The 25,688-nt window shown below is 37.4% G+C and overlaps 1 protein-coding gene and 1 pseudogene across 1 annotated transcript; one reads left to right on the plus strand and one right to left on the minus strand.

Annotated features, from left to right (window-relative positions):
- Positions 1-4,253: 4,253 nt before the first annotated feature.
- On the plus strand, positions 4,254-7,226 carry LOC114256703 (cytosolic sulfotransferase 15). Its single transcript, XM_082876067.1, is given in 2 exon segments — positions 4,254-4,440; positions 6,170-7,226. Coding segments are annotated over 2 exon segments (1,149 nt in total). The 3' UTR covers positions 7,132-7,226.
- Positions 7,227-9,464: 2,238 nt separating this feature from the next.
- LOC114256623 (prolycopene isomerase 1, chloroplastic-like) overlaps positions 9,465-25,688 on the minus strand; it is a 31,351-nt pseudogene continuing 15,127 nt past the window's right edge.

Consider the following 25,688-nt stretch of genomic DNA (forward strand, 5'->3'; position numbering starts at 1 on the left):
ACATTTCACTCTAATAATATTTTTGTAATTTTTTTGATTTAAAATATTTTCTTTATGTTTGCAAAATTTTAAAAAAAAATAAATAAATCCCAAAATCTAGTGGGCACATGACCCCCTGACCTTACCTCCCTCCGCCACTGTGTGCGTGTGCCAGTTTTTTTGGGGTCAAAGTGGGATGGGATGTTTTGTATATAGGCACAAACAATCCTTAAAAAAAAAAAAAAATGCAAAAGTCAAGGGGGCACGTGACCCCCTTGGCCCCTATATCCCTTCTCCCTTGTATATATAATGCATAAATGTAAGAAAGAGGAACCCTAAATCTGGATGATGGAAGAGGAGAAAGAGAGAGAAAGAGAGAGAGACGTTCAATTGGCAGGATAGTAGTGGTGGTGGTGGTCAGTCAGCGACGAAGGAACTGAGGTTCGCTGGAACCACTATGTCTTTGAGCTCCTGAGACATTGTGTTGATGATGGTGTAGACAGTACCAGCCTTGGGCTAAGGCCATTGAGGTCTGTACCTTAGGCCCAATAAATTGATCCAAAATAGGGTTCTAAATTTAGTAAAATGGTATAGTACATTACAAATTTAAATAGATCCAAATTATTTTTATTGTTTTAGGGCTAATTTAAAAGACTTCAAAATATTTTGTTGGATCCATATTTATTTATAAGTGTGGATGTGGTTTGACCCAATTGAACCCATTTTGATGAAATTAAAATATAGGAAACACTAAGCAGAGCACTGAGTGATGAAGAAATGAGTGCACTAAGCAGAACAGAGCACTGAGTGATGAATGAGTGTACTCAGCATAGCGCTCTCTCTCTCTCTCTCTCTCTCTCTCTCTCTCTCTCTCTCTCACGAAGTGACGAAGGAAGCACTAAGCAGAGCATTGAGTACCGGCTAGAAATTGGAAATTATTAATCGTGACATGGCGGCGACTCACTCACTCTCTCACACTCTCTCTCATAGTAAGTCTTTTCTCTCTCTCTCTTACTATCATATTTTAATAGAATAAATAAATTTATTCTAATTTTTTTTACCTTCTTTTTTTATCAAATTTTAGTGGAATAATAAATTTTCCCTAGTTTTTTTTTTTACTTTCTTTATTTATCAGATTTTAGTGGAATAAATAATTTTGTCCTAATTTTTTTTACCTAGGTCTTTATCAGTTTTAAATGAATAATTTTTCTCTAATTTTTTTGCCCTTCATCAAATTGTTTTTTTATTATTTATTTGCTATCAGATATGAGATAATTAGTAGATTGTGATTTGTGGATTGAATTGTGATTATAGTCATGTTTCCTATGAAGTATAATTTTGGAAATAAAAAGAGAAAGAAGAAGCTGAAAGTAGAACAATTAATTCAATCTCAATCGAGAGTACTTGATAAATATTTTGGTAGCAAGAAACAAGTAGATATTTTGGGTTCAGTTGATGAAAATTTGGTAATTGAATAAACTGATCAATATACAAATGACAATAATGATGAGGATTTGGCGATTGAAGAACCTAGTGAACATGTGAATGAGAATAAGAATGAAGATTTGGGGAATGTAGAATCTAATGAAAGTGAAGATGTCAATGTTGAATGTGGACCTCTAAACATTTATGACCCAAGTAATTGGGACAAGATTGATCAAAATTTAAGAGATTTATTAGTTGAAAGAGGTCCTATAAGAGGTAATGGTGTGAATTTTCCCCCAGAAGACAAAGATAGGCATTTTTCTTCTACATTTTATTTGCGATAGTTACACAATGGAGAGAAGTAGAATAGGAAGTGGCCAGTATATTCAGATGCTTCAGAGAAAGTATTTTGCTTTTGTTGTAAGTTGTTTAAGCAAGATGGGAACAAAATTCATTTGGCTACTGATGGATTGAAAGATTGGAAGAATCTGGAGAACATGCTTAGAAGTCATGAAACAACAATGAGCACTTTATTTGCATGAGCAAATGAATTGAATTGGAAAGTAGATTGACGCAGAATGAAACAATTGATAGAAGTGTTCCAGAACAAATCAACAAAGAGAGAGAACACTGGAGACAAGTGCTACTAAGGATAATTTCTATTGTGATCACTCTTGCTAAAAATAATTTAGCTTTTTGTGAAGACAATGAGAAGTTTTATCAAGAAATAAATGGAATCTTTTTAAACTTAATTGAAATGCTTGTCAAATTTGATCTAGTAATGCAAGAGCACATTCAACGTATTCAAAAGAGTGAAATTCATTACCATTATCTTGGTCACAAAATCCAAAATGAATTGATACAGATGTTACCAAGTGAGATGAAGAGTACGATTGTGGCAAGAATCAAAGAAGCGAAATATTTTTCAATTATTTTTTATTGTGCTCTGGATGTTAGTCATGAAGAACAAATGTCTCTTGTGATAAGATGTGTAGATGTTTCAACTAGTCCCGTAAAGGTAGGAGAATTCTTTTTAGAATTTTTGAAGGTGGATGATACATCAAGGTTGGGACTTTTTAATGTACTTAAAGAAGCATTGCACACACTCCAACTTAATATTGGTGATATAAGAGGGCAATGATATGATAATGGCTCTAATATGAAAGGGAGACACAAAGGCGTACAAAAAAGAGTACTTGAAATAAATCCAAGAGCATTCTACACGCCATGTGGGTGTCAGAGTCTTAATCTTGCCTTTGTGATATGGCTAACTCTTGTTCCAAAGCTATCTATTTCTTTAGAGTGGTACAACGCATATATGTGTTGTTTTCATCTTCTACAAAGAGGTGAAAATTTTTTAAAGACAATGTGGAAGGTCTCACACTTGAGCCATTATCACAAACTCGTTCAGAAAGTTGCATTGAAAGTGTTAAAGTTATACAGTACCAAGCTCCACAAATAAGAGATGCTTTAATTCAGTTGGAAAAAGAATCTGATGAACCCAATACAAAGCATGAAGCTCAATCCTTAGTTACATCTGAAATTGAGAATTTTGAGTTTTTGCTTGGCATGATTATTTGGCACAATCTGTTGTTTGCTGTCAACTCTGTTAGCAAGTCATTTCAAGCTGAAGAGATGTATATTGATGTTGCTATACATTAATTAAAAGGACTCATTACATTTCTTGAAAAATATAGAGAAATTGGATCTTTGGAGACCACGATTGAAGCTAAAGAAAATGCAACTAAAATGGAGATTCAACCTATATTTCGTGAAAGACGTGTCATTTGTAGAAAGAAACAGTTTGATGAGAATGTTAGTGAAGACGTTACACAATCAACTGAAGAATCCTTTAGAGTTAATTACTTCATATATATATATATATATATATAATAGATCAAGCTATTTCTTCACTTAAGAGTAGATTTGAACAATTTCAAATATATGAAGAAACTTTTGGATTTTTGTTTGATTTGAAAAAATTAAATTCTACCAGTGATGAATGCTTGAAGACTTATTGTGCTAATCTTGAAGATTTTTTGAAACATGATGGACTTATGGATGTTGATGGGAGAGATTTATTTTCTGAGTTGAAAGTCTTCAAAGAAGTTTTGCCAAAAAAAATCAATAGGCCAATTGAAGTGATGAATTATTTGGAATTGATGGATGGTTGTTTTCCAAATGCCTGGATTGTGTATACAATATTGTTGACTATTCCAGTTACTGTTGCCTCTGGAGAAAGAAGTTTTTCAAAGATAAAATTGATCAAATCCTACCTTCGATCAACAATGTCATAAGAAAAATTGAATGGATTAGCTATATTGTCTATTGAAAAGGATTTGGTAGATAAATTAGATTATACAAACTTAATTAGTGATTTGCAGCTAAAAATGTGAGAAGAGTAGTATTTAAGTGATAGTTGATTCAATTGTAAATTAAATATTGCTAAACTATAAAGCAACAAAACCAGTTTTTTATGTTTTTGATTCATTGTACTGATTTCTTCCTATCTTAATATATGAAAGTAAATTTTAGTTTATAATTTTAATAATTATCTGTGCAAGTAAACTTAAATAAAAAACTTGTTAATACTTATCATTTTATGCATAAATTTTTTTATTAAAAAAAATATATGTAAGAGGGGCCCCATTTTCATAATTCGCTTTAGGCCTCACAAATCTCAGGGCTAGCCCTAGGCATAGAGGTGATGGTGGTGCTCCTCTGTAGAGGAGCTGAATCGAGAGAAGCGTGGTGGTTGTTCGAATCTATAGATCTTAGGCAGAGATCTATAGATCTGTGTGGGCTTCAGCAGCAGCAGCAACAATGAACAACGGAGGAAGACAGTGAGGATGAGAGGAGGCGATAAAGGAGGAGGAAGAGGTGGTGTTGGCAGGGGGGAGGGGGAGGCAGAGAGAGAGAGGGCTGCAATGAGGGTGGAGAGGACGGTAAAGTCGACGGAGGTGAAGCCGTGGCGCAAGGTGGACAACGACTCCAGCGTCGTGGAAGTGGCGGTGATATGGAAGAGGAGAAGAGAGAGTAGAGAGAGAGATGGATTGTGATTTGTTTGGGTTAAATTGTGTATATGATATATTTAGGGTAAATTATGCAAATGGTCCTTGTGGTTTATACGATGTGTCAATTTGATCCCTGTTGTTTCAATTTGCTCGATTTTGCCCCTTAATTTAACAGATTGTGTCATTTTAGTACAATAAATAACTGTTGTTAAGTTTGGCGAATGGAAAGTCAAACTATGTGTCAATTTGGTCCTTATTGTTTTAATTTGCTCGATTTTGACAAAGACTAAATTGACACATTGTGTAAACTACAAAGACCAAATTAATACATAATTTAACTTTCCATCCACCAAACTTAACAACCATTATTTATCGGACTAAAATGACACAATCCGTTAAATTAAGGGGCAAAATCGAGCAAATTGAAACAACATAGACCAAATGACACATTGTGTAAAGTACAGGGACTATTTGTATAATTTACCCATATATTCATAAGGAAAGGTATTTTGGTCATTTTGCTTGAGCTTATCTTTTTGGACAAAGTGTTTCAATGCTTGGACCTTTGGCCAAACAAAATTGGAATGTGTACTTTTGGACCAAATGCCTTAATAATTTACCCTTCTTTAATCACATTTTTTTAACTTTGTGGATTGCTTAGGCCAGAACAGCTAAGACCTTAATTATTTTATATATGTATATTATTATATATAAAGTATTTAGCACATTTTCTGGATTTTTCAAAGATACTTCAACAATTATTGAACTCTTGCACCATATTAGTAGGTTAGTAGTTCGAATCTCCTTACCTACATTTTCAATCTCCTTAACCACGTATGGGTCTTATTCAAAGGTTTCATTTTTCATTTTCTCCCCACTTTTACATGTTTTTTTAATAAAAATTCAAAAAGTATCCTAAACATACTAATTTTTTTCACCTCATATTTTAGCCAAAAAATCAAAAAGTTACTAAAATGGGCTATTTCCAAACCAACCCTGAATCAAGATGGCTGACTTTTATTCTATCTTATCTTATTATAAATTATAAATTATATAAATCTTTATACGTACATGATATATGTTGAGTTTCTCTCGAATTCAAATATCAACTTGAGAGAACTTGAGGAGCCCGTTGGGCCCATCACGGGTTCCTTTTTGATGATCCGAATCATTCATTCTATAAGACCCTTGGTGTATATTATCCATGAAATAAAAAAAATTAAATCAATCTTATAATCGTATTATTTTTATTTTATTATACACCATTGGGGTTATGGAAGCTTAATTTTGTAGTAAAAGATCTAAGAACAGTAATGTTACTTGCACAAAAATGAAAGGGTAAATTACACACTTTACATTTTTATCAAAATCTCACTTTAGAAACCAAACAAGCTTTGGTTGATGGTTTCAAAAATTCTATAAATATAAACAAAAAAAAACTGTAAATATAAACTTAAAAAAAAATGCCCTAGTGTTTTGTTTTTTTAAGCAAGGTTAAGATCAAGAATTCTTTGGGAGCATTGGTTATTATTATATATAGAACATTGGGTTATGCAGGCATCCAAAACCATTGAGCATTGGTTTATATATATATATAACATTGGGTTTATGCAGGCTTTCAAAACCATTATCAAGATCAAGAATACTGAATTTGTGGATTACCTACCAGAGCAACATACCCTCCCCACCTTCCATGGAAAACACTCAAGAAAGGGAAAGCAATCCAATCATCAAAGACAAAGAATAAGAAGATTGCCATGATAATCCACTAGCATTGCTTCCCAAAGAGAAGAGATGGACAGGTCTGGATCTCTATCTCTACCAAGGCTTTTGGTGCCCCTCAATGCATATTCAAGATGTAATGTCTTTCTAACAACACTTCAAAGCTCAGGACACCAACCTCATACTCGCCACCATGCCCAAATCAGGCGCCACCTGGTCGAAAACCCTAACATTCGCTATCGCCAACCGTCATCGCTACACCAACAAGCTTTCCCAACACCCCCTTCTCACTTCCAACCCTCACGATCTCATTCCTTTTCACAAGATCAATCTCTCCGCTGATAAAGACGGCCATCAAGGCAGTCATATTCTAAACCTCTCCAATTTTCAATCTAGCATTTTCTCCACCCATATGCCATACCATTCATTACCTGACTCAATCAAGACCTCTAATTGTCGCGTTGTTTATCTCTGTCTCAATCCCTACGACTCCTTTGTCTCCTCCTGGCACTTCTTGTCCAAGTGTAGACCAGAGAGCATTGAGCCTCTATCATGTAATGATGCTTTTGACATGTATTGTAGGGGTGTTATCAAGTTTGGGCCCTTTTGGGACAATGTATTGGGGTACTAGAAGGAGAGCCTGAAGAAGCCTCAAAAGGTGTTGTTTTTGATGTACGAGGACTTGAAAGAAGACATTATTTTTCAGATGAAGAGGCTAGCAGAGTTTACGAGTGTTCCATTCTCTTCAGATGAAGAGAGTAAAGGTGTGATAGAAAAGATATCAAGGTTGTGCAACTTTAACAATATGAGAGAGTTGGAGGTGAACAAAACTGGTAAATCCATTAGACACTTCGAGAATAAGACGTTCTTTAGGAGAGGTGAAGTGGGTGATTGGATCAATCATTTTACACCTGAGATGGTGGAACGCTTGAACAAGGTCATTGAAGAAAAGTTGGGTGGTTCTGGGTTAGCATTCAAGACTAGTTTGTGAAAATTTACTATGTTTGTTTCGTTGGACAAGATTACCAAAACTAATAAGTCCGGGAATTCCATCTTATCTCATGTTTGTTAGAAATGGTCTCTAGGGATTGGATTGTTGTTTTCATGCTTAGTACCGGTTGTGATGTGTTATAGTTTTGTTTCTTTGGTCTTTAGCTTTGTATTTTCAAACTTTGTAGGAGGACTTCTTGTCCTCCCTTTGTCATCATCTTTGTTTCAATAAAATTGTTTCTTTGTTGCTCAAAAAAACAAAAAAACACTATAATTTAAGAATATTTTAGTCATTCAATCCCCTAATTTGGACCCCCTTAATCCTTCCATTTTGTATCTCATCCCCTTCTATAAGACTCAATAGTCGCCTATATGGAGGATATATAGTCCAAAAGGGACTGTCAATTTAGAGGTCCACTTTAATGTATAAATGTGAAATTCAAGATCAAGCAAGATATATAATCCAACCCCATGCATTAATCCCCCCCACAACCAATATGTAACAAGGATTGAAAAAAACTAGAAATTCCCTATATGTTGATTTGTGATTATGTATCAATTTTAAGCAGTAAATAACAATCCCAATCAAACAATCAAGACAAATCGACACAACGATTTTATATGGAAAAACCACAATTGGAGCGCCTCCAATTGTGATAAAAAAACCACGAGCAAAAGCCACAAAACAATCCACTAAAAAGACATAAAGGAATTACACAAGTATACTCTCAATTACCTAGCGAATCCACGCCCGAATTGAACTAACCTCTATGTGTCTCTTCCAGCCTTGTCTTCACCTCAGAATTGTCTTGCCCAACATTGAATCCACAATGCCGATGTCGAATCACAACGATGAGCCACTCTAGAATCCACCAAAGCTTCAGGCTCGAATTCCCCAGACTCCACCGAAGAACAACTCTCTCTTTTGTATAGATTAAACAAACAATCCTTTGATGTATATCTCTTAAACCATGAGTTGAATACTCAATCAAACATCAAAGAAAACTAGCAAAATAGCCCCAAATATAAACCCTAATATCCAAAAAGAAGATCTGGAGGCGTAATCCTAAAATCTGATTGAAACACATATTTATAGCAATCTGTTCCGCGATCTCCGCTCGAGCGCCAGAATGGCCGCTCGAGCGGACCGACGCTCGAGCGTGGGAAATTCTGCTCGAGCGGGAAAAAACAACTTCCAGTGTTTTTGCAGGTGATCAAACTTTTGGAACCAAGGATCCTCCGCTCGAGCGGGGGAATGTCCGCTCGAGCGGACAGGCAACTTCTAATGCATTTTTGCATTTTGCTCCGGGGGCGCTGCCCCTCAACCCCGCCGTGGTGCTGCCCCGGACCCGCCAAGGGGCGCTGCGCCCTGGACCCCCGCGAGCTGACTGGGCAACTCGATCCCCGTTATAGTCAGCGAAGTGGCAAACATGAAAGAATTAACTTCTGAAACTTCTCTGTAAGGCACAATTCGGGTTGGATTCGTATCTAAGACTCATAGCCTCACTAAAATAAAAAGAGCGAATAAAAGTACAACTGAAAAGAGTTTTGTCAAACGAGATTGCCAAAAATAAAAAACTAACAAGGATGAATGGACTTACTCTCTTTCAAAAACTAATTGTTCAAAACATAATTTATAATTTCAATCCAAAAAATTTTCGATAAGTTTTTACTTGACCTTAGTCTTATGCAAGTCTCCAAAAAAATAATTACTTCAGCAGGTCTAAACTATATAAGTCCCAATCTATTTGTGCTTCTAATTTAAGGTAAAAAATATCCAAACATCATCTTATGTGTTACCATTTCATTGATCTAATTAATAGGCTCCACCACTCACAAATGTTACCTATGCAGTGAAGGTAAATGTAATCATCATCATAAAAATATTGGTATGTCAACAACTTAAAACCAGTATTTTCTATCTGATAGCTACTTTGATCTTTCTATGTGTGTAACTAAAAACCTCCTCCCCTACCCACACCAGGGGAGAAATTCGAGTCTTACCGTTGCAAATGCAGCTTCCCCTTCCATTACTTCTCTCCTACCAATTATTAAAAAAATGCATCATAAAACATTTGAGTTATTTTTATTTTTGCTTCCAATTCAAAAGGTGGGAAAAAATCTAATTAAATTAGATTCCAAGATTTTTACTCAACCGATTTCAGTGAGGTTCATTTTAATTTCAGTGTGTGCTAAAAAAAACGTGTATTATTTAAATTTTATAGCAAGAGAAAAATACTTGTTTCTCAAAAACATTATATACAATATTAATAAATATACAACAAAATGAGGAAAAATTCAAGAGAAACATTAAACAGAACTCAACAACTTTTATCATATTCCAACAGCGTCAAGAAGCTCTGAGTGTTGAGACACAAAAACCAATGAGTTTGTAACAATGGTGCCACTAGCAGCAACTGTTGGGACTCCGATACCAGGGACTGTAGAATCACCGCAGCAGTAAAGCTGTGGGATCGAAGTTGAATGTCCTGGAAAAGTGCCTTTACCGGCCTGTATAGCTGACCCATAAGTTCCTCTATTCCTCCGGAGAAACCTTCGATGTGTCAAGGGGGTTCCAACCAACTTCACTTCACACTTCTCGCGATCAAAACCTAGACCAACAGCACGCTCCACGGCCCTCCACATGACTTGGATTGGTAAGGAATAATAAGAGCTACTTTAATAGGAAAAATAATTATCTTGTTTCATACACTATATACAGATTATCCGGAAATAATCTGATGGCACATGAGCATTTGAGAATTTCAAAGAATAAGAGAGAACAATTAGAGATATTAGCAAGGTAGCTAATAGGAAACTCAAAAATTAAGTCGACAACATTCCAAGAATACACAGAAATATGAACTTCTGACTCCAAAATTATATGCAATTTTGACAATTTTTTTAGAGAAACTAAAAGACATGATGGTTCAAATATTGTCACATCATACATGGTAAAACCAAGTTGCTTCAATTATTGGAAAAATTATGTACCTTGAGACTTTCTTAAGAAGTTCCACCATAGGTAAAAATCAAAAGAATGCCAAAACTTATGAAGGTTGTACACAACGCACAGGGCTCCCACTTACAATAAGTTTGGAAGAGATAGTGAGTAGGCAGCTTTCCCTACACATTTTTATGGAGAGGCTGATTCAGGTGACTCAACCCCACGCCATAACACACGGAGCTGATAACACTTGTCATTGCTCTAGGTCACAACCTCCAATGCCAAAATTTATGCATACAATATATATTGTTCTTAAACTTGACAATTAACTAGAAAACATTAGGTCTAATTAAACAAATCAAGCTTTAAGATGCAAAAAAAAAAAACCTAATCAGCAAAAAAAAAAAAATGTAAAACTCCCTCAACCTCAATACCATAGTCAAATTCTGAATGGACTATCATTAAAATGTTCCATAATAAGTTAGCTGAACTTGTTCTATTATTCCTTCTGATAATATTGAATTTCACGGCTTTCAATTAGTGCATTTGTCATGAATGACAACATAAGAAAAGCCAATGACAAAAGTTACCAGTAAGCATACCTCAGATCTTTTAGCTTTGAGTTCTTTTATTTAGCACTTTTATGATCAAGTCCTTCCCAGAGCCCAAATGGTTCGGTTTCTGGCATATAGGCATGTAACACGTGTTTCCCAGGGGGTGCAAGATCTGGACAAAGCACGTTGGGTACAGATATTAAAACAACATTTTGATCAACATCGACTCCTCTCTCCCAATCATTCACAACCATTTTAACAGTAATTTCTTAGAGTTACCACATTGTGATTTCAATTTCTCCAAATGGTGATTCAATTCTGCTATTTTTCAACTCATCTCGGCAGTATTAGAAAAAAAAAATCTATCTTTAAAGAGTTAAGATTGACATAAGTATACTATGCATTATCACCAACAGATAATGCATTTTTAGCAAGCCTCACCCAAGCCCTCACATTCAAACGTGGGAACTTTTTATTGCAGTCTACAGTTGGTAAACAAGGATCGGTTGTTTAGTAAGGTACATAATGTATCGTCAAATATTAAAATAATTCCACAAAATCTAGTTTCATTCAAGTAACGGCTTCTAACCAATTGAAAGGATCTTCTATTCAATCCAGAGATCATTTGGATTCCATTAGTAATGAGGATTCAGGACATCACACATGGATCAATCCAACAAAGATTCAACAACTAAAAGAAATAGCGATTCTTTGGGATATATGATGACATGCAACTGTTAGGTGTGAAATAGTGCACTGGATTATCAGCTTTCAACATGAATTGTGCAAATCGAATAAATCATATCACATATATAATAAATTTGCAAAGTTGATAGCAAAAGTAATCATAGGTTACAGGAAACCTTCTGTTGACTACAAATGTAGAGCAAACCAAACCCAAGAAGCCCATGAAATGAGCAGACACGGAAATTAGGATATTGCACAGGAAAAGGATAGAGGCAATAGAAAAATATATCACAAGCACGTGATTCATGGGAAATTGATGACAATAGCAGCAGTAGCAACACAACAACAATAAGATTAGATAATTTTGGTCAAGATGGTTTATGTTAGATGACCCAGTGACAGTAACATGCTTGATCTCTCGCATCCTTCCCCAAGACCTTACTGTGAGAAACTTGGAACCAAAGGATAATAGGACTTGAATTTAGATTTTTCTAACTTGATATCAAAACTTTGATCCTATAAGGTATTAGATTATCTGGAAAGACTTGAGCCCGAGACCTAGTAGGATCAAAGCTACCAAAAAAAGTTAAAGCTATTTATGATTTGGGCCAAATAACACATATCAAGCCATTGTACCCTCCCTCACACGAGACCCCCTTCTCATATGTCAACAAACAGATGAACCAAATAGGTTGCAAATGTACTAACATACAAACAAGGTGCAAGTAAAATATAATAGATGCCAAGCGAAAAGCATAATGGTGGAAAAAATAAACACACGGAGACTTGAACCCAAGTCCTACCAAAACTAATGCTTTGATGCTATGTTAGACAATCATCTCCTCTAAATGCTCAAGTTTAACCGCATGTCCACTGAATAGAGATCAACATGGTTCATGTTGAACATGGACATGAAAAATATTTTCTAAGGTAGTGAAATAAGACTTGATGGCCTACATAACAGAAACTAACCCACAAACAATACAATGACCAAACAGAACTTTTGCATCTGATATTGAACAGTTGTGGGGAAAAAAATATTTGCTGACAAGAGAATTCATAATGGATTTTTTAAAGAAGCACCTCACTTAGTGTAACATGCCCGAGGGATACCCGCGCGCGTTAAACAGTTCGGACCCTCGATCTCTTTGATATAGTCTCACGAGTGCAATGTGAAACATAAATGAGAGTCCACATTTGTAACTTTTAGAAAATCTATTTTATTGCAAAAACCTTTTGCCAGAAATGGACTACGTCATCAGATCTCAGAGTCACCATCTAATATTTATTTTGAAAAAATTAGGACACCCGTGACTCGTGCCAAGGCCACTGTTCGTCGTAACCAAAGTTGTCTTGATTCAGAACCTTAGGTATGAGAGGGGAAGGTCATTAATTAAGCACCCCCGCTCACCCGATCAAGAGATCGGCCTTCACTAACCATGATATGGATTTTATTTTTTTTATATGTTCATGTTCTGATTATTTAATAAATCCTACAATTTACTATGTGAAGCATACAAGTATAGACTATGTCACCCACTGTGGAACAACTTGTTTTCATGTAGTTTTGAAGATGTACAACCTAAATAAATTGAGTTTACAAACATGAAAATCAACATCATTCCAAATTAAGCGACATAACCTCCATCCACTGGCATTCATAGAGTTACATCACATAAGCAAATAGCCTCATGGTAGAATGCTAAACATAGTAAGAAAAACACACACAAATGGGATGCTAAAACATAAAAACTTACATGTTTGACGTCCCACGAACAAGCTACAAAATAAAGTTAGTAAAACATGCATGATCTTATATACAAAAGCCTAATGCAATTCACTCGTGAGATGCAACTAAATATTCGGCTTCTAAGATATGACATGTGAATCATCTCAAGAACATGAGGTAGCGCACATAATCACATAGGAATTTTATTAAACCCACAAATGCAAACTTAGCCGAATCAAGATGCATGAAACATAGATGCAAAGCATGGATATAATGAAAGACAAAATATGATGCATATTTACAGATAAAGAAAGCAAGTTAAAGAACGAGATCGAAAGTAGCAGGACGAGGAATTATTATAACACTTGAAAGAATAATTACAAACCAAATTGGAGAGGGATGAGAAGAGTATTACATCAAAATAAAAAAACCTCGCAAAACACTCAAAATAAACATAAATAAAATAAAAGCTTCATGTTCTTTGGAACTGCCGGCAGAAATTGGTCAACTTTGGGAGATTACGCCATCTTGTTCGGAAGAAGCTAACCGACCTGCCAAATAGGCCGGCCGGCCAACTAGGCCAAGCAAAACCTGTCTTGTTGCGAAACCAAGAAAAGGAACAACAAAAAAAAAAATATGTAGGTGGCTCAACTAACCACTACCGGTTAGATTAAAAAACAAGAAAACAAATATAAAATAAAATAAAAAGTGCAAACTCACAACATAAACCTAAAGCAATAAAACATATATAAGATAGAACATGCAAGATTACAACAAAACTAATATGAGACTAGTACAAGAAAAAATAAATATGAGGTAGAACATGCAAGATTACAACAAAACTAAATGAAATTAAAGCATGCGAATAAAAATAAATAAATAAATAAATAATTATGAGCTAAACAAACCACTAGGATTATAACAACACACTATGAAATATAAAGTAAGAAAATAAATATGAGATAAACAAACCACTTGGATTATAACAAAACACTATGAAATAAGAAGCAAGAAAATAATATGAGATATAAAATATAAGAAAATAAAAGACTAAAAATTCACCTTCCAAAGAAAGATTGAACTTCTTGATTTCCAAACTTCCTCTTGATCACCCTCAAGTGTAGGAAGTGTGTTCTCAAATCCTCAATTCGAAATTATGGAGTTTATGGAGTTTGTGGTATGGAAAGTGGCTAACTCTCTAGTTTTTCTCACTTTCAATCACTAAACATTCTTCCTTATAATCAAGGCAATTGATCTTTGGCTATATCAGAATTTTTGGAGTGGTTTTGGTATATGGAAATAAGGAATTTCAGTAGCTATGAAAGGTATGGGGTGTATATGGAAGATAGGAATATTTTTGGCTCAAAAACTCAATTTTTCTCTTTTTTCACCCTTTTCTCACGCTTTTCTCTTCAATTTCGTGGTCCTCCTTCTCTTTTACAATATGATCATTCTATATTGTGGGAGACAAGGTGGGAGACAAGAATGTGATAGGAGGGTAAATTTTCAAGATGGTTGCATGGGATACTGTAGACACCCCATTTTTGACCGTCCTCAAGACTTGGACGTCACCGTTTGAACACACGGTGATCATCCATGTTTGTATTCGTTTGGAGTTCCCGGAGGCCTCGGCTCGCGTGCCTTGCCTCAGGATCTCCGAACTCGACCGTTTAGTGTCTGGTTTTGCACCAAACACTTGTGTTTTGCCTTGGAAGGGCAGGGTAGGGCTTGTGGATCATCCCCACCCATCACCGGCAGTGGCTAGAGGCCACCGGCTGGTTTTTGCTGCCACCGGCAATGTATATTGCCGGCCGGCACTATTTGTTGTCGGTCAGCACTTTTTAGTGCCGGTCGGCACTCTTTTTGGCCAAGATGGCATTTTTGGCCGGCCGATTACTGTGCATCTGCTTTAGCAGATATTTTAAGACAGCTGTCTTGCTTTTGCTCCCCTCCATACACGTGTATGGAGGGATCTCCCTCTTATGAAGCTTGTCTTGTAAGCTTTACAAGACAAGAAGTGCCATATAGAGAGAGAGGGGTCTCTTGGCTTGGGAGGTTAGACATTTTGAGATATTTTGAGAGCTTAGACAGCCATTGTTAGGGTTTGAGATCTAGGGTTAGGGTTTGTTACACCTTATCTCTCTCTTTTTCCCTCTTGTGTGTGTTTTAGTGTGTTTAGTCCATACTATTGCACACAAACACATAGTGTTTCACCTTCCTTTGGCTCTTGAGGTTCTAAGGGACTGGTTTTGAAGTTTTGGTGTTGGATTCAAGCTAAAGAAGGCCATTGGAGCACCATTTGTGAAGGGGTCATCAAGGGTAAGAAACTTACACCTTTATTCCCCATTTTTACATTGATTTTCTACCTGTCTTAGAGCTGTTTTTGTGCTTATTGTATAACATAAAAAAGTTCTATTTTTAGGCCCTCTTTATTGTTTATTAAGAGTGTTTTGTTGTTTGAGGGTGGTTGACCCCCCTTAGGCCTTGAAAGGCCTCATTTTGAGCCATTTTGTGCTAGCTCCGGGATTTTGGTGTTGGGGTCTCTTCACCAATGAAATCTTGAGGGATTTCAGTGGTGAAGATGATGCCTTGAAGTCCCAAGAAGGAGAGGGCCACCCCCTCTCCTTGTTGTCCTTGAAAAGGACATATTTTGGTCTCTTAAGAGAGCCTATGCTTGAGTGTGTGTTGAGCATGTTTAGGCTGTTTTTCATGCTTATATATCCATAATATAACATGATTTTAAATTGGTTTTGGTACTCCATGCATGCTTAGCATAGTTGCCTTGTAATGCCTTGTTATGCCTTAACATGTCTTAGGTTGTTAGCCTTTGTTGGAGCATGTTTTAGGGTTGGTCTTGTGAAGATTTTGTGCATGTTTTGCCATGTTCTAGGTCTTTCCTAGGTTGTTTGGGTCGAATTTGGCATGCATCATATAGCTCCTTTGTATTTAGGCTTGTTGGCCTTGAGCATATGAATGTGTAGCATGGCATCTTTGCATTGTTTTGGTGATTTGGGGCCACCCTATAAGCTATTTCAGTCCCATTTTCATGCTTGCTTGATTGCCTTGCATGCCCCTTTGATGCTTTGGAAGCATGTGTTGCATGCTCCTTGTTTTGACCATTTGTGCATGCCTTTGTTTTTGAGCCATTTAGATGCCATCTAAGTGGTCTTTTGGGCCTTATGTTATGTCCTAAAACTCTGTTTTTAGTCATTTAGTCCATGCCATGTTTGGTCTTGCTAAGTGTAGTTCAATGCCCCATTGGTTTGCTTTGAACACTTGGACTATTTGTTGCATGTTTGGCTTGATTTTGTTGCTTGGTTTGGCACCATCCTAACATGCATTTTTAGAGCTCATGTTGCATGCTAATTAGTCCATGATTCCCCCTTTCAAATGTGTTTGAGGGTTGTTCAACTTGTGCCCAAGTGTTGGCCTTTCAACATGTGTATGTGCGCATATGTATTTGGCCCCTCATTTTAGCATTATGGCTACTGTTTTAGGCCTATTTAGAGTTGCCTAATTCATGTTTAAGTCCATCTTTGCATCCATTTGCATTGCCATATGTATGCTTGTATGCTTGCATAAGTTAGTTGCCATGCCATGTTGCATCCTTAGCTTGTATGCTTAGGTTGCATTGCATTTTGCATGCATTCCTTGCCCCTTGATTTGGTGATAGGGATTAGGACTTTGGTTTGATTTGGTTTGCATTTCATTTGAAATCAAAGTTGCATACTTGGTTCTTTGGACCATCATGCATGGAAATGCGTGATTGGTGGTCCGAGAATCGAGGCACATGCCCCTTTGAGTCATTATCATGATAAGGGACATGGTTGGTGCATATATGCCTTGAATTGTGTTGCCATGCTTTGCCTTGCCCTCTGTTGCTGTCATTTGCAGATTCTGCAGGAACACTCTGCCGACCGGCAGTGTAAGGTGCCGACCGGCAATAATTCCTCTGCCGACAGCTTCATTTTGTGCCGATGGCCATACACCACTGCCGGTGGTAATTCCACTCAGCCGGTGGCGCTCCCCAGTGTCCAGGGATGCAGTCCTGAGGTTTTGACAGCCTCCAGAGGAGTGAAGGAAGGAAAACAGAGGCAGCCTATGCATGGCGGTGCGTTTCCCGAGGCGGTTCATCTGTTTTCTTAGCTTAATTTAATTTGTTAATTAAATTAATTAATTTGTAATATTTAATTAGCTTGCATAGTTAATTAATTTGTAATATTTATTTGGTCCCTCCAAGTGAGGGCAAATCTGTAATATGCGTGCGTGAGTGTGTGTATGTCTTCCAACCTCACGTCTTTCTTCCCTTTTATTTACCTGCTTACGATGGTAGATTAGGGCACATTTAAATTAGCATACCTTATGCTGTGCATGTGTGCATCCATTTGTATTGCATGCATTAGGCTCGGCACATCATGCTAACTGCATTTGTACTTCAATTCAAAAATTGAATATGTGATAGTTGATCGCATTTCATATGCCATGCTTAGATTAGCCGAGCCTATCTAATTGCATCCTGTATGTGTTGCATTAGGCAATTTAGCATGAACTAGGACACGCATGTTTTGCTAACTAGTTTACTGATTTGCACGGAGTACGATGTAAGTATTTATGCTTTAGCATCTCGCATGTGTGTGAATGTTAACATGACAGTATGCTTGCCATGCGGCTAAATGCTTATGTGTTAAACTGTTTGAATGCCTCTGGGTGAAGGTTGGATTGTTTGAGTTGGAAAAACTCATTGAAATCCGTGTTTTAGCCTACTTGCGAGTAGCAAATTCCAAAGCATTTTCAAAACGAACGGATATGCAATGTTTCTTTCCAAATTAGGCAATCTAGTCTATACTTGTTTGCTGCGCGCATAACACAGTAATTCTAAGCTAATAAATGGAATAAGAACACATAACGTTTTCAAAATCGGATATCATGGTTAGTAGAGGCCGGTCTTCGGACCGGGCGAAAGGGGGTGCTCATAGCTGACCTTCCCCGATCGTACCCAAGTTCCCGAGCCGAGACAACTCCGGTGATGACGGACATGTGGCCTTCGGCACCGAGTTAGGGTTTCCTAAATTTTTCCATTTTAAAAATATTTAGGTGGCGACTCTGTATTTGGCAAAGCAGTCCATGTTTGGCACTACTTTTCAAAAATCTGTTTCTCAAAACGATTTGCCGGATTTGGACTCTTTGGTTCAGATTAAGAACCGTGACAATTTGAGAGTCTGAGCTGTAGTGACCCCACAAATGAACAGAACGGGAGCTCGTTCCTCCCGGGGCGTTCCGGGGACGTCTACAGATACTCCTTTATGGATGCAAACAAAACCTTGTTTTGACAATGGGGGATGATTAGGTATAATGGAGGATGAGTGGATGCACTTGAATGGATCAGAAAATAGGTAAATGGGTTGTCCCAACCGAACCAAAACCAAGAAAAATGGGCTATTGTTGTTTTGGGCCGAGTCAACAAAATCTGCCATTATGCCTAACTTCAAATGGGCATATCTCTCTCATCTAGACTTGGACTTAGGTGGTTCTTGGGTCTAAATTGAAGCCCCAGAAGTCTACTTTCCAATAGTGGTGGCCTCATATTTACATTCCAATTGTACAAAGAGATATGCCTAATTTAGTGAAGGCTATTCATTTCCCTTGGGCCAAGTCAACAAAATCTTCTCTTAAGCCCAACTTCAAATGGGCATATCTCCCTTATCTGGACTTGGGCTTAGGTGGTTCTTGGGTCTAAATTGAAGCCCCAAAAGTCTAATTTTCAATGGTTATGGCCTCACATTTAAATTCCAAGTATACAAAGAGATATGCCTAATTTTGTGAAGGTTGTTCATTTCCCTCTTAATGATTTGATGCTCATTCTTTTCCTAAACTAGTTTTCTTCCATCCCCTCCTATTTCCTTCAACTCCAAACCTATAAACAAGATGTTTTTAAATATTTCTTAGGTCTAAAATAGTTTGGCCAAAAAAATGTGTAAAGGTTGGAATTAAAGTTCAAATTCCATCTTTCTTACTGAGGATTCTGTGAGAAACACATTCTAATTGTCATCATCGGGTAATCAAAAAAAAGCGCCCAAGTCTTAGGGCCAATCAAAATGGGGTGTCTACACTTAGCGAACCAAAAGCTTCTCTTTCCCCCCCCCCCCCCCCCTTAATAATCATAAGCAAGGTTGGTTGTTACTATCACTCACCTCTGCATCAAAACCCAAATGAAGATGCATAAATGATTCACATTGAGGGGTCATTTTGATCCTGTCCTAGTATGACTTTGGAATGACTTCCTTAGGTAATAGATCCAATGTGTCCCACATAGAGGCATTACTAACAACCGCCTTCTTATCGCGTACAAACTGCAGCAAATATTTATTTTTATCAATTAATGAATAAGAAAGAAATATAATTCAATCTGAATGAGAAATTCTATATTTTTTTCAGTTAAATCATTTACTCACTTGACCACTTCTTAGCTTTACTCCCACAGCTCAACAAGAGCATCAACAACTGCCCTAGTTCCCTGAATGGGATACTCCAGACTGCAACCTGGCTTGTACCATTTTGCAAACATGTATACCTGAAAAGATTGAAGCACAAAATTATTATGTTATCAATAAAATAAGCAGCACAAGCATACTTATATTTCATGATCATACCACAGTTCAAAAAAAAAATAAAGAAAAAACCTTGATTTGTAATAGTTACCATCTCTGCGGATAGAATACCATTAGATTTCACCCCTGCGAGCAAGAAAGCCAGAAGATCTATCCAATTTCGTATAAAAGGCTCTTTCAACTCCAAGGAATCAACTATTTCTGAGAAGGGTCTGAGAAGCTTCATAGCACTAAGGGCTCCCTGAGGTCCCATTTAGGCAAAGGATTTCAAGAGAGAGGGGGCATATCTAGTTGCAGTAGTGGATAGAACACCCCAATCACATCGAATAGATAAAGGTAACAGAGCCATTGTAGCTGCAGACATTGGCAGTATTGCATCCTGTACAAAAATGCATTTTATATTCTTGATAAGAGCAATAATAGGAAATCATGAAGGCAACTTCTGCAAAATCACGTATCCAGGATATTGGGCAATCTGTTAAATCATTTTTTTGTGATTCAGCCTTGAGCTTTTATAGCTTGATATATTGGACAACCTCAAATACAAGAGAAGTAAAAATTTTGGCTCATTCTCAATTTTGAAAAGAACATGATAGCCAAGATTTTCCTTTTCTACTTTATCAAAAAAAAAAAATTAAAACATAGTCTTTCTATATTCAAGAAAAAGAAAAAAAAAAAAAAGGCTGATAAGGAATAGAATATATATGAATATATACACAATACTTACAAGAAATTTTCTCCATTCTCACGCAGCATCAAGACTTGCATACTTCTCAAGGTCCTGAAGAATGATTAGAAGTCATATTAAGTAGTTTTCCAGAATTAAGAGAACACAATAACAGGGCTATAAGTGATTTCTTGTTTCAAAAAGTTCATCTCAGTCACGAAGGTGACACAGCTACATATATGCAATTGATTGTGTCTGCTAATCTTCAAGTATTTTTTTAGTTTGTAAGATCCATAGGAAAATTGATTGCTGAAATCTCTTATCATAAAGTTTTTTTATCCTAGTGTTTTAGGTTTCATAAAAGTTATAGAAAAACCAAAATTATATACTCTTTCTTTACCCTCCGTACAGTGCGCATGGAAATTAGGTATGAATGGTGATTCACACAGAAAAACTTGGCTGCATTGTGAAGAAAAAGAAGAAGAAAAAGAGAGGAGCTTGAAGTTCGCAAAGTTTAACCAAAATCAAAAAACAAAACCTCAACTCTTTCAAATAGAAAGATTACAAGGATTTTTATGGGCTGCTATACTTCTACTACCTCAACTAAATTTTGACTACTTATAATATATTAATATTCAAAACCTAACGTTGGCCAAATATAATTCCCAAAAACATAGCTAAACGCATATTATGACCAATAGATCAAAACAAAGGCCCATATCCAGAAAATTTAAAGACTACCGACTCAAACTTGTGATTCCTAATAAAGCTAGAACTGATTTTAAACCAACAGCCAACTAACCCATAGAAACCTAAAAACAAGACTCAAACTTATTAAACCAAGAAATAATTGCAAGAGTTCAAATAGGCCCCATGTGAAATTTTCAATCTGCCTCTATTCTTTTATCTATACTCTGCTCACCTAATTTAGTAATTTTCATAATGGTGAGATTGAATTTTTTTTCCAGTTCTTATCGAACCATAAACGCCCGGTAGCAACTTTAACAAAAAATATATATGTTCCTTTGGTTTAGTTTTTCTTTAATTATCTGAAGAAGCAAGTCAAATGTGCACACTTTTAATGGCTAGAAAATAAAAAAGTGTTTCATGTGTCTTTTGGAAAACAATATCTAAAGCATAATGTGCCTACAAAATAAATTTTACTTGTTTCAGTCTTCAATCAGAAGGGTAGCAAAATCCTAGGACGATGACCCATGAAATTAAGAAATAGAATCAATCTAACACAACACCAGAAGTGGATATTGAGTGTCTACCTTAAAAAAGTCAGTTGGTTCAATGCGTGATAAGAAGTCACCTTCAGGTAAGTAAACCATCCAAGAGTCATAATTGGCACAAGCAATTGACTCACCTAATGCATCCAAAACCTGAAAATAGAACAGATGCAGTAATCATATTTTTTTCACATGGAGTCCACGAATCTAACTTCTTATAGCGACCCTGGTTTTCCCTCCATTGATTAGTGTAATCCGGACTTGGTTCCGTGGATGTTGGTTGCTGTATATATCTTGTTTTCGTCCTTCAATACTTTGTATTTGAGTTATAGGATGTTTTGGGCAGGTTTGTTACAGGTTGGGTGTGATTGGGAGCAAATGGTTGCTCCCAGAATTTTGGTTCTTCGCTCGAGCGAGCTCTTTGTTTTTGGTCCTTCGCTCGAGCGAGAGTTGGGTGTTGTGTCTGGTGGCTTGAGCCAGGGTTCCTTAGCTCGAGCCTGCATCTGCGTCTGGTTTTCGACCTGAGAGTTGCATTTCTTGGCTCGAACGAGCTTTCCTTCGTTCAGCTCTCTCTCTCTTTTTCATCCCTTTTGATTTCAAAACCCTAGATTCAGCTCTCTCTCTCTCTCTCTCTTCACTTAACTTCTCTCTAGGGTTTCATCTATTTTTAGTGTGTTTTTACCCTAAGTTCTTTGTAAGAAAGGTAGAGGGTCGCGAGGGCTTTGTTTTAATATGAACAATAGTGGATTTGGAGCACTTTGGTTTTTCCTCATCCACTCCTTTGGGCTTCTAATTTCGAGGTACGGATACCCTACTCTATCTTATGAGTTTTGTCTTTAATTTTGGTCATTTTGATTAGTTGGTGATGTTGGGTAATTTCGGGAAAAGTTAGGGTTGTTGTGTAATTTATAAAAGAGGGGTTTTCAAATATTAAAAACCCATGTGTATGTAAGACTTGGAAAATGGCATTATTAGTGTCAAATTGAGGAAATTGAACCTTAGGGTTGATTTTTTGTAAAGGAGGAGAATGCCCTAATTATTGTGATAAATTAATTGGTATAATTAATTTGGGAAAACATGAAATTGAGTTGAAATCCATGAAATTGGGAAATTATGGGATTGAATGGTGTAGTTGGATTAATTTATCACTCACCTATGTAAATGATGATATTATATCTGTTGATGCATTTATCTTCTGTTTAGAAATAGCTGCTTTGGGCTATCGGTGGAGGATAATCTTGATTGTTGTAGATACTGCATGTTGATTAGGGAAAATCGAAACTAATCATATTGAATATGTCATGGAATATGACAGTTGGAATAATACATCAAATATGTGTATTGATTGATCCTTGTATATGATAATTGTTTATATACTTGGAATATGTGTAATGTGTGGGAGGAGATAGGGGATGTACTCCATGGTTTGTACTCCATGGTTTGACGAAAGATAGGGGATGGACTCTCAAACCTGTTTGGGAGGAGATAGGGGATGGACTCCATTGATACAACAAATACATGTATCAAATTGAAGTGTTAATACATCAAATATGTGTATTAAATAGAAGTGTTAATACAGCGAATATGTGTATTAATTGAGACATGGAAGTGTTTTAATTATGAGTTGTAAACTCATTTGAATGTTGAATCAAAAAGAGTGTTTTAATGTGAGATGTAGTCTCATTGAAATGTTTGGCCAGGTTCTGAGCCACGTTTATGAAATGATTTGATAAGTAAAGGAAAATGGATTGTAACATGGACATGATTGTCATGGAACTGTATTGTGATATAAATTGGTTTATAAGTGTTAACCACCTATCAAATGCTATTATTTAGACATTGCTTATATCTGGTTTAGTATATCTCTACTAGGCTGTGGCTCACCATATATGGGACATCATTTTCAGGTCTAGGTGACATGCCACCTCCAAGGACATAGCTTGGGAGGTTCTGGGAGTTGAAGACTCTTGTTGTTGTTTTGTTATCTTTTTGGTGTATTACATGTAAATTGAAGCCAAAGGCTTAATGTATTTTGAGTTAGTACTCTTCTTTTTTTTTTTTTTTTTTTTTGTAACCAAGTGTTGGCTTGGAAAGTTGTAAGCCCTTAGGGCATTTACTTTTGTTGTCAACATGTAATACTTTTGTACTTAACTACTTTGATGAATGGAAAGATGTTTATTCTCTTATGTCAATGCATGTCAAGAATGTTGGGTTTTATGTATTATTTTGAGGGCGTTACAACTTGGTATCAGAGCGTACCGGGTTCGAATACTTTGGGTACGCGGGAAGTGGTTAGTACCATAATGGGTTTGTCTCACTTGTTAGAGACTTAGATGTAATGCTATGTACTTATGTGATAACATGCTTATGTGACTATATGGGTATGGAATGTAGTTTCTAGGATGTTGATTGGATCCTTGGGTTTTTGGGAGTCCTATTGGAAAAGCACTTGATCAATGCTGTTTCTAATTGGAACTCTAGTAACGCCTCGGGACTGTCATTATCCAGAAATGAAATTCGTAAGTGCTTATGTGATTATGTGCTTACGTGGAATGAATTACAGTTGTCCATGCATTAGGACGCGAGTGTTATAGTTTCGGCACGTTTGTGAATGTGCTAATGTTCTTCGTTACCTTTATTAGGATGTCAGGACGGAGACGTGGTGGTAGGCAAGGTAGGCCGGGGAGGCAGGAGATGCCTATACCGGATGAGATTCCGGCGCAGCAGGAGGGGGTTGGTCAGGCCAATGTGGCCGAGCCAGCAGGTCAGCAGGCCATGGGTGCCTTAGCCCGCGAGATGGCAAGAGCATTAAGGGAATCCTTGGGCATTCTCAGAGCTGAAAATCAAGCCCAAGTCCATGTGGTGGAGGTAGGCCCTTCTTTTCTAAAGAGGGAGTTTTTCTGGCCTAATCCGAATGAGTTTCTGGGGGATCCTAAGGAGCCACTGAAGGCTGATGAATGGCTTGAGCAGATGATTAAGACATTTGAGATGCTTGGCATTAAAGATGAGGCATTGAAGGTGACCTTGGCATCTTTCCAGCTAAAGGGGGATGCAGGTCAGTGGTGGAAGTTCATGAGGGGTCGTATTGCTGGTACTTGGGAGGCCTTTGTAGATGCTTTCTAGGAGAAGTTTCTGTCTCCCGCAGTCAGGGAGAAGTTGAGAGATCAGTTCTGCCAGCTTAAGCAGCTGAGTTCATCAGTGGCCGAGTTTAAGGTCGCATTTACTAGTTTATCCAGGTTTGCACCTAAGCTTGTGGCGTCTGAGGAACGCCGTTGTTTGGAATTTAAGAAGAAGTTAAGGCACGGGCTCAAAATGAGAGTTAGGGGGTCTATGACTCGAGAGTATGGGTGTCATGTGGATGCTGCAGCCCATATGGAGACTATGATGCATGAGGAAGGGGAGAGAAGAAGGGGCTCTAAGAGGAGTTAGGATGGCCAGGGGAACGGTAGGAGGCAGAAGGGTTCTAACCCTCAGCAGTCCCAGTGAGCTTTTGCGAGATCTACCTTTCCAGTGCCGAGTTCAGGCTCTGGGAGAGGCAGTCAGGGAGACGTTACTTGTTACAAATGTGGTCAGCTGGGACACAAGTCTCCAGCTTGCCCGCAGATGAGAGGAGGTCAGAGAGCTGCTTCATCTTCGGCCCGACCTCAGAGCCAGAGTCAGGGTAGAGGTCAGCCACTGCCTTCTTATTAGTGTGGTCAGGTGGGGCACCTGAAGAGGTTTTGCCCGCAGTTGAGTGCCACCTCGGGTGCGTCTGGTTCGAGGTAGACGCAGAGTTTTCAGCCAGCACAGTCTGTTCAGGCCTCGAGGGCCAATCAGGGGGCGTCATCGTCTCAGTCTGTGCAGCAGTCTTTTGCTCCTAGGGGTGAGCAGGTAGATCAGAGACCTTCTGGGCGCGTGTATGCTGTTACCGCGCAAGATCTTGTACCGGCTCCATCTGTTGTGAGAGGTACCTTTATGTTTTGCAACTCGGTTGCCAATGTATTGATTGATACGGGTGCATCCCATTCCTTTATATCTGTTGCATTTGCATCTGTTTTGGGGTTGGAGCAGTTAGCATCTCTTATATGTGTTGTATCACCTATTGGGTGTGAACTAATTTTGAAACAAGGGTGTCGGGGCTGTGATATAGAGGTC

The sequence above is a fragment of the Camellia sinensis genome, chromosome 6 (assembly GCF_055761805.1).
Source record: "Camellia sinensis isolate YWXY chromosome 6, ASM5576180v1, whole genome shotgun sequence".
In the NCBI taxonomy this organism is placed as follows: Eukaryota; Viridiplantae; Streptophyta; class Magnoliopsida; order Ericales; family Theaceae; genus Camellia; species Camellia sinensis.